This window comes from Contarinia nasturtii, unplaced genomic scaffold, assembly GCF_009176525.2.
Source record: "Contarinia nasturtii isolate CC-2019 unplaced genomic scaffold, AAFC_CNas_1.1 Cnas_scaffold_350, whole genome shotgun sequence".
Classification (NCBI taxonomy): Eukaryota; Metazoa; Arthropoda; class Insecta; order Diptera; family Cecidomyiidae; genus Contarinia; species Contarinia nasturtii.
Window position 1 is genome coordinate 1,558,967 of NW_022197705.1, and position 10,256 is coordinate 1,569,222.

Sequence of the window (10,256 nt, forward strand, 5' to 3'; positions counted from 1 at the left end):
CAAGGATTGACTGATGATGATGACGCATATGTATGTGACAAACTAGTGTAAGAACATTCATGTCTCTCGCATTTCAAAACAGTTCTAGTTTCATTGTATAAACGAATGCATTGCAAAACCAATTTGGATGAAAAATATATAAGCTTACATTAGTAGTCAATTACACATCAATATCAACGAAAAATCATGCATAATGGGAACAAAACCATCGAAAATTGGCGAATCAAAGATAACGACGGCGAAGGTATGTTTGATTTCTGTGAGATAAATGAATTTCATCGATGAAAAAAGTGCCATAAAAAAGTGTGACTGAGTACTGTTTTTTTTAACATACTGCGCATATCATTTGAAACATTGCATTTTGTGTTTATAAAAAGAATAGCAATAAATTGTGTAAACAGTGAAAATTCAGGGATAGAAAAAAATAATCGAATAAATGACGAAATTCAGATGGATTTTTACTCTTGTGAATTTTGCGATGACGATTGTTTTTTGCACCGATTGTTTCGATTACAAAGACAACAGTTTGTTTCTTGATATACAACGACAACAACAACAACAATTTGAATTTTTCTTTTGTCAACAGGTATCGAAACATCTTTGGCCGCCACATTCGATTTCAAACCGAATATAAACATGCGATACGGTTCAAACAATAACGTGCATAATTGGCGAGCAACGTAAGTATTATCTGTTGTTTATAAGAAACGAAATGTTTGTCGGGCCAAATATTTAGTGTAATCATTGTGTGGCAACACTTGGCAGAAGCAACACCAACAACAACGCCATTTTGTTTATTCCGATAAATATTGCAAAGTGCGCAGTACGCTTTGAATAGGTGACCATTGACCAAGTGTTTGTTAAAAATGTCATCGCCGTTCATGTAAATTAATTGAATATTTTCCGTCAAAATCATGCTATAACGATATATTAAACGAAAAAAAAAATCCGTTTCTTTTCCAGACCGATCAATTACATGCTGTGGAAGACGGAAAATGGAGGTGAAAATGCAATGTACGTGAATCCATTTGCCAATATCCAATTGGACTTTCCGGACCGTGTTAAAGATTGGAACGAAGAATTCGCTGAACTCAAATCAACCGATACCATTGATCTCTTGAAGAAGAGTAACAAGATGTCCGATCGACTCATTGAATTTGGTCATGATGAATATCGTAGTCGTAATTGGAACGATGCCTTGAATTTTTTCAGTCAGGCGTTAGGTTATGCTGAACCGAATACAATGTATGAAGGTTTGGCCCATGGAAATCGTGCACTATGCTTTTTTCAAATGGGAATATATCAAAAGGCCGTTATCGATTTTGAATTTGCAATGGATAAAAATTGTCCCGAACAATTTTTGATCGATGTACAATCTACGCGTGCTGAATGTCAAAAACTGGCAAAAAAACACACTCAACCAAAGGTTCGTATGCCAAAGTTACATTTACCGGATAAAAAGTTTCCGTGCATGTCAAACAATTTGGAAATCAAGCGAAACAACGATTTTGGTAGATGCATTTTTGCAAAACGTGATATTGATGTAGGCCAAACGGTATTTGTTGCGGAAAATTTTGCATCGGTCATCACAACAGACAATCAAGTGTATTGTCTCGCTTGCCATAAGATCGAAATGAATTTCATCGGTTGCAAGAACTGCGCAAATGTTATGTTTTGCAATGATGACTGTATGAACTGGTATAATTTGCATAAAATGGAATGCCGAACATGTTATCATCAGATCGAAGACTGTCACGTCAAATTTATCATCCAAACATTATTGGTTGCCATTGATATCTTTCCGAACATTGACAGCCTGATCAAATTCGTCGAAGAGACCATAAGTGATCAAGGATGTGATAAGATTCCAAAAACATCATGCGATGCAACATCAAAATATGGCATTTTTTTGAAATTGACACCATCATTGAAGGACGATTACATGTTTCGTGCGTACCAAGCGTTCGCATGCATTTCACTAATACCGAAGGTCAATTATTTGTTCGACACGGAGCGAAAGCAACGTTTTCTGATGCACTTGCTGTTGCAGCACACGATTGTCATTCCGAAAAATGCATTTTTCGACGAAGCACAATTCAGCGATCAGTACACAGTCGAATACATATTTGATGTTTTGTCAATGGTCAACCATTCATGCATACCAAATCTGAGCTTTGACACCGTTGGAAGCAAACTTGGCCATTGTATGGCAGTACGGCCCATCAAGAAAGGCGACCAGGTAACTATTACATGCGTATGCAAAATATTTGACATTTCAATTCCAATCATTTTTCTTCATAGGTTTTCATCAATTATTTGGGAAACGATGTTCATAAACCAGTTGAACAACGACAGAAGGCGCTGAAAGGAAACTGGGGGTTTGACTGCAAGTGTGACAAATGTGAACCGGTAGAGCAAACACCCGAGAACGAAGCCATTAGAGCCGATCCATCGTTCAAATATGTGATGCGGAACTGTGAAATTATCGACGACAATACCAAGCGAATGCAACTCAAAAAGCAATGCATCAAATTCTTGAAAAAATACGGCAATCTACCATGGTCAACGGAACTGGATTTCGTTATTGATTGTTTCACATCACTCTAAGCAAATAAGTTAGCGTTTTTTTTATTTTTTTACTCATTTTTTTTCGTCACATTCATACCAATTTCTTTGTGTCCAACTGTCCAAGTTAGAGATTAAAGCTAGTTCTTAGTTTGAAATAGCCATTTTTGTGTAAGCTAGTTGTCGCTTTCAATCTATTCATTAAATATTATATTTAAAAAAAAAATTGATCAGATTCAGATCAACTGACAAAAAACAAACTACATTAGAAAATTCATAATGACTGAACTCTGAATGAGAGAAAACTTTTGTCAATTGAAATATTTACATTATTGCAATATTCACTTATGAAAATGTAATTTATACAATGTTTTTGGTATGAAGTTGAAAGTAGTCCAATTGTCAATCAATTCAATCTCTTAATCGAAAAAAACATTCGATTTTTTTGAAAACATAAGAAAGACTCTATTTTTTGAACTCAAAATAGTTTATCGTCAATACGTTGTGGTGAGTGTTTTTTTATAAATCATAAATTTTTTGTTGAGTTTTTTTCTTTTTCATTGCAAAATAAAACATGAAAAATAATAAGAGAAATTTCAAATTTTGAAATTTAATTCGAAAGTTGCTAATCGCACTTTATCGTAATAATTTGATAAAGAAACAAAAGTGAGTCTAATGTCAAATTTAAATATGCATTTTAATGCGAGTAAAAGAGACAGATGTATAGATTTCACCAACTCCTTTAACATAATCATGACTACAAATATAACGGTAGAGTCTAGACATAATTTATTTTTATTATCACATGAAAATGACACAAAATGTAATTAAAATAACTGTACAATATAACTGTACACGTGAATTTTTATATAAAAACAGCAACACTTATTATCAGTGATACAATAAAAAGATTATCATATCTAAACCACCCATCAATTTCACACATTTGATTTTTTTTATTATTTCATTCAATCTTCTGTACCAATTGGAAGGTTATAATTTATGATGAATTTGTGAGATTTCAAAAAGCACCCAAATTTCATTTTTGTCTTATTGCTCAAAGAAGGCCCACACTAATCACCTCGGTGAATTATTCGAATCACTATATATTAAACGGGGCAACGATCCTATTTGATATTATTAAATTATATTTTCAATCTGTAATTTCGGTGGTCATTCCATATTCCATCTTAAACGTGAAATAAATAAAAGTGCAAAAACCCCATACCATCGTATTCAAAAAAAAAGAAAATGACGAAGGCAATCGAAGCAAAAGATTTTAATTGCAACAAATACAATCCGAAAGAAATTCGAATTGAGGTCGTGGTAGAAGAAGATATTGATGAAGTACTGAGTATGTTAAGAACATTCTTTTACAAGGTAAAATATTATTGAAGCAATGTTAAAGAGAGACTCTTTATAATATATCCATAATAACCAATTGGCATATTTTAAGCGCACGGCTTTTATCATTTAACATAGGACGAACCATTGAATGGTTGCATTAAACTGGGTGCAAGTGCAGTATTAGATAGCCGAACGAAAGAATCTCTTGTCGATGAATGTTCGTTTAAAGCCCTTAATTCACAGGGTGAAATTATTGGTGTAGTTGTAAATTGCTTTAAGGAAAAACGGGTAAATTTATTTAGTTTAATATTTTTTGATTGAAAATGCTAAATTTATAAAAGAAAAAAAATTCTACCTTATGTCATTGCAGAAGCCAGATAACCTAGTTCACAGTTATTCTGACGAATGTGAAGATTGATGGAAAAAACATTACAATTCATGCGAGAGAAGAAAATTAAACTGATACGAGTGTATTGTACATGCTTTTATTCGGCAAAATTATGTGAAAAAAATGAGATTCAAAAAAGTATTCGTTTTACCGTTTTTATCGACTATAAAGTTGTTGGCATCAATGTATTTTTGATTCAGATTTTGGCACAAGAAATTAATTATCCTTAATATTTATGGCAGACGAATTTTGAATTTTTTAAAAGACACATATATTTGTAAAAAAAACAATGAATGTTCATAACTGAAATATATTATTTTAAAACAACAACGGTAAAAACGCTAGTCACATTTTTTTACCAATAAACATTAAAATGACCAAGAATCAATTTTTTAGTAGCGATGCGTGCTAATTTTCACTTAATTTGGCAATTAAGCAGCCCTTTTTATTACGAACTATTTTTTGATTTGAATAATTCGTTAGCTGTTTCCTTGCACCACCGTCGAAGTAATTTTCCCGACGGAGTTGTCGGAATTTCATCAACAAAATAAACGCCGCCACGCAGTTTACAATAGTCGACCAAATTATCTTCGACCATTTTACAAATGTTTTCTTCCGTAATTTGTGATCCTTTTTCGCGTATAATAACAGCGGCTGGAACTTCAATATTCAACTCAGTAAGAACTCCAACAACGCAAACTGCTTTTACTTCAGACGATTTGATAAGGAATCCCTCAATTTCGGATGGTGATATTTCGAATTCGTATGCTATCAAGTCTTTAATTCTATCAATTATATGAATGTTGCCATTTTTATCAATGAAACCAATGTCACCCGTTAAAAAGAATCCTTCATCGTCGAAGGCTTTTGATGTCAAGTCCTTATTTCGGTAATAGCCCAAAGGTGTATACGGCGTTTTAATACAGATTTCCCCATTAGTATCATATCCACATCGAATTCCATCTTTATCAACGATCTTGAATCGAAAGCAACTCAATACTTGACCTGCTGAATCAGTCCCAGTCGAATTGACTGCCACAACTCCAGACATTTCAGTTAATCCATATGCCTGAACAACTTGTCCGTTTGGCAAGTACGTATTGAATTCATTTACCAAAGAGTATGGTGCCTTATATCCACGTATCAGATAGCATTTAACGCTTGACAGATTTGTGGATGAAAGGGCCCGACACTTTAACAACGCAATCATACTGTATGTGACGCTTATTATTTTGGTTACTTTATATTTTTCGATTAGCCGCAAATGTAATTCAGGTGAAAATGTTTGAGTTGTAATGATACGAGTAACGCCGCTAATTGTTCCCAACAAAAGTGTATTGTGGCCAGATATCCATTGCAAGGAACTGTTACTCAGCAGAATATCATCCGATGTGCATAAATTCAAAGCGGTTATCTCAGCAACAATGTTCGCGTGTGATAGACACACCCCTACAAAATGGTTCGAAGTTTTTTTTATTAAAGTAAAACTTGATACTTGGAAGTTACCTTTGAATGGACCCGTCGTTCCTGAAGAGCATAAAATAGCAGCGACATCATTTACTCCATCCACTTCTGCTGGTCTGAATTTAGAAAAAAAATGTAATGGCCGTATTTTGATCTCAATTGTTTTTACTCTTACACAAAACTCTCCTCAGTTCCGGTTTCTGTGAAAAGACTTTCAATAGGTTGCGAATCGCCTTTTGTCCCATTGAATGTAAAAATCCGTGCATTATTTTTCAATTCGTTCAAGCACTCCTTTATCAAATCATAGACTTTGACGTCGCAAATCATAACACTTGGTTCAGTTATTCCAAGCATTCGCATTACGTCTGGTTTTTCAACCACTGTGCTGAGCACATTGACCGGACATCCAATGGAAAATGAAGCAAATACAATTGACGATAAATATGGAACATTTTCCGACATAATTCCAACCACTTGTTTCGGTTGATAGCCCATGTTTTGGAGATTTTGAGCTGCTCGAATTGTTTTCAAGCGAATTTCATCGAAGGTTAAATGGACACCGCTATCGTCGCTTATCTGGTATTTGTTCACAAATTCAATTTTTAATAATTTTTAATAAATATAGTAATTTGTTAAAAAGAGATTACTTACTTGTGCAATTTTCGATCCGAACAATTTCATGGATCTCAACAAAACATGCGCAATATTGATATGTGGATTGTATAAAGGCGGAATAGGACATCCACTCCATTCTTTCAATTTCTCGTTGAAGTTTGTATGAAACATTTTTATTTTAATAATATTTTTCACCAAAATTGATCAGATATTTCCAATGGTTTCTTATTTTCAATATGTTGTTTTGTAAAATGATCTTTTTCGTACGTAATTGATAACACCACAGTTGTTATCAAGCGACTGATTTAATTTATTTTAATTTGGGTGTTTATATACTTTTTCAATTGCGCTGTCTTGGTGACGCAGTGTTTGTCATAATAAAGTACACATACATTGCAGGTACTTTACTTGATAATATTCATCGGACAGATTTATGTATACATCACAAATATTTAAAGTACATAAACAGTAGTCAAACGATCTAGCATGAATGAGATTAATAGAGTTTTGTTGTTTACTAGAAAAAATGTTGTTTGAATCTACATTTGGTTTGGTTATCTGTTTTTGTTTGAAAATGTGCTCCCAACATTAGTTAAAGTGAAAAAAAAAAACAATTTTGGTTTAGGTACATAACACATGTATGTATTGCATAGCTCTCGGTTCAGAATGTAAACATCGGAGCAGCTTATTTCGGCAATTTATATGCGTACATTGGTTATATACGATGCATAATAGTTGATATCAAAAAGATCTGGAAATGTTTATTCGATGATTACATCTTTGTTATTTTCACTCGATTTTGAATCACCTGATCTTGAACAACAGATCACGTAGTCATATTTTGTAATAAATAAAGTCTTATTTCTGCCTCTCGTTTGAATTTGTGTTTTTTATTACCATTAAAAGATATCGACAAATAATTTCCAAAAAATAAACGAATTTTAAATTTATCAAAACAAATTTTTATGTGTGTCCGTTACTTAATAATACGACTTGTTACATTTTCAGTTCCAATTTGTGGTAGTTTTCCAGCTTTTTGTAGGCCAGCCATGACGTTACATATACTACAACTGTCGCCAGCAGCAAAACATTTTGTCACAAAAAAAATTATGACAAAAAATATACGTAATAAAAACTGATTTGCCATCATCTGCTTTATTTCTTTTTCGTTTGCCGTTACTTGCAGGCAAAACTAAACTTCCTGGTATATGGATATGTTATCGTTTGAGTGGGCAGTCCTCGACTGAGCATAGATTGGATTGAATTGATCGTATATATTTGGCTCGTATTACGGTTGAATGCAATTGAAATCAGTGTGATTGCGCACCACCCATCATCACACGTGTTTTTAACGAAATGAACGCAATCGCACAAACACTTTTACATTTACCATAGTAGAATCATATGAATGACAAAAGTTGCAGGGTCATAGTTTTTTTATTCATGAAAAGAGATGAGCATTCCAGTCATTTTGACTATAGACTAAAATGCATTGCATGATTTGTGCACTAGCTTCCATTTGTTCTAAAAGTTCCGCTGTTTATTTGATTTGACTGCTACGTTTCGTTTTATCAAGTATTTTGACCTGATTGTTTTGTCTCCAATACTTTAAAGAACTGAAATTTAATCAAATGAAATGATATAGAACACTGGTTTAAAACTAACAAATTGTATTCTCTACCACTAATTAGTGTGGTGATATGGATTAAAAAACAGAGCGTGGAATATACTCACAATTCTCGGAATGTAATTGAATCCATCATGCTCAAACAATGTGAATTAAGATAATTTTAGAAAATATCATTGACTGAAAAAATTGCTAATTAATGCCAATTATTATTTGGATTAGTTTGTGACGGTTTTAAATTATGATGGTTAAAATATGTCTTTGCAAAGAAAACCTGAAATAGATGAGTCAATCGACAATTAAAAACGCCAAAACGAAAAACGTTCACTTTGCGTCAGTCATCAAAGAGAATTCAAAGGTGAATCAAGCCGTACAAATTTCGTTTTACTTATAAGGTTATATTAATTTCATCGTTCAATAATAAATCTAAAAAATTGATTCGATAAATGTGTTGTTTTATTCGAGGGTTCTCTTTAGAAAATGGTATTTCTTTTACATATGTGAATTTTGCTGTGATAAACATGAGAATAATTGGCACTTATGTTTATTTATCTCAATTGGTCTTAAATAACACTTAAGTTAAGAATATAATGAGACAAATGAACGTCATTTTTCATCAACAAATATGACTTATATTGTAAGAGGCGTATGGTTTTTTTTATTCGTTCTGCGCCTTGTTTCGTTTTTTTTTTTGTACTGAATTTTTATGGTGATGTTGTGGTCGTTGATTGTGAATTGCTGGTATCTGTTAAATTTAATTTTTTATCAACTGATTTGGCCCAATATTCCAAATCCTTATTTGGTAAAGGTGACGCATATGGAAATAGCGACGGATGAATAGTCGGGTATGGAAATTCATTGTTGTCAATTTCAGGCACTGGTGTCACATTTAATTCGCCTTGGTTATTATCATTACTTGTTGTTGGCACCGATGACGTTTCACTGGGAAATGGAGCAAGTGGAACATGTGGAACGTCTGGATTATGTGGAACGATTGGAACGTCTGGATTATGTGGTACGCTTGGATAGTATGGTGTTTGTGAAGCTGCCGGTGCCTGAAGTGTTGGTTGTTTAGCTTGTGTATTTTCGTTGATCGATGGATCGCTTTCTGCATTGTGATAATGATGATGAATTTGTTGCGTTGAATGGTATCCATTACCGCTACCACTAAAAGCTCGTGCCAATTGATAACCAGCTAAACCAGTTAGAGCATAGCCTGCAACGCCACCTAAGAGACTTGGTTTGTTCTGTTGCATGTACATTGGTTGCACTCCGCCCATTCCTCCCATCATTCCACCGCCCATTCCTCCCATCATTCCACCTCCGTATCCACCATAATTCGGCATACCACCCGAAGGGTAACCACCATAACTGGGTTGGTGTGCAAATCCACCATAATGGCTATTGCCACCGTAGCTATTATGATTATTTGTATTCCATCCATATCCTGGTGCCGATTGATGTAAATTCGATCCACTGTTCACACCTGAATAGCTTTGTTGTGGATATTTTGCGTGTACGTTTGAGGCCGAATAGCTGGGTGGTGCAGCACCATGACTATAGGCTGGTGGCGCAGCATTTAAATTAGTTTTTCCAGCACTTGGTCCTGCCGAATAAGCTGGCGGCGGTCCTTGTGGTGCTGACGGAGTATGCGATGCAGTGTGAGCTTGTTTTTGTTGTACGGGCGCCGCCTGAGATTTTGGTGGTGTCTCTTGCACATGACCCCGACGACGAACGCTCAAATTGCTATTGCCTTTTGGTCGACTACGTCCAAATCCAAATGAACGTTTTGGTTCACCAACACTCAAATCGATATTCACCACCAATAATATTAAAAACAGACATAAACAATTTAACTGCATTTTTGCATGTACTATTTCTTTAATTCACAAAACAATGTTCTCTTGAAAATTCACTTGAATTGGTGTGTCTCTTTAATTTCGTTTCTCACTCGCAGCTTACGTGATGAATGGCTCAAAAGTTGATCATTGACTGAATTCATCGACAGTGAAATAAATTTGATAGAACTTGTTTATGTATGGTCTGCACTACTTGAATCCATTTATTATTCCATCAAATCCAATTTAGAGTCGAGTTATTTACTCTCTTTCTTTGCTTATTCAAGATGTCTTCAATTTATTAAGATTTGCGTCTACACTTTACTTAGCCAATTTAACCGACCGCTGACTATTGTGCAAACGGCGGTATTTATTCACTCGCAGTAGGCAAATTTATTTATTGTATCTCTGA

General features: G+C 34.2%; 3 protein-coding genes across 6 annotated transcripts; 1 reads left to right on the top strand and 2 right to left on the bottom strand.

The window, feature by feature from the left end:
* The first annotated feature begins 44 nt into the window (after positions 1-44).
* LOC116338194 (SET and MYND domain-containing protein DDB_G0273589-like) lies at positions 45-4,531 on the top strand. 4 transcript variants are annotated; one of them, XM_031763304.1, is made up of 6 exons: positions 45-244; positions 587-680; positions 964-2,239; positions 2,302-3,072; positions 4,048-4,200; positions 4,283-4,530. In XM_031763304.1, exons 1-4 carry the CDS (start codon positions 187-189, stop codon positions 2,605-2,607), a joined length of 1,734 nt encoding a protein of 577 aa, XP_031619164.1. In that variant the 5' UTR covers positions 45-186; the 3' UTR covers positions 2,608-3,072; positions 4,048-4,200; positions 4,283-4,530. The 4 variants fall into 4 exon arrangements, with proteins under 4 accessions (XP_031619164.1, XP_031619162.1, XP_031619163.1 ...); XM_031763302.1 differs by lacking the exon at positions 45-244 and adding an exon at positions 412-524 and having other exon boundaries at positions 4,283-4,531; XM_031763305.1 differs by lacking the exons at positions 45-244; positions 587-680 and adding an exon at positions 734-883.
* On the bottom strand, positions 4,382-6,689 carry LOC116338195 (4-coumarate--CoA ligase 1-like). The gene is made up of 4 exons (XM_031763307.1): positions 6,416-6,689; positions 5,940-6,340; positions 5,807-5,880; positions 4,382-5,749 (listed from the first exon to the last, which is right to left on the bottom strand). The coding sequence occupies exons 1-4, from the start codon at positions 6,548-6,550 to the stop codon at positions 4,749-4,751; spliced, it is 1,611 nt and encodes a 536-aa protein (XP_031619167.1). The 5' UTR covers positions 6,551-6,689; the 3' UTR covers positions 4,382-4,748.
* A 1,751-nt stretch (positions 6,690-8,440) lies between these two features.
* Positions 8,441-10,010, bottom strand: LOC116337991 (heavy metal-associated isoprenylated plant protein 32-like). The gene has a single exon (XM_031763000.1). The coding sequence runs from the start codon at positions 9,866-9,868 to the stop codon at positions 8,711-8,713; it is 1,158 nt and encodes a 385-aa protein (XP_031618860.1). The 5' UTR covers positions 9,869-10,010; the 3' UTR covers positions 8,441-8,710.
* Positions 10,011-10,256: the final 246 nt, after the last annotated feature.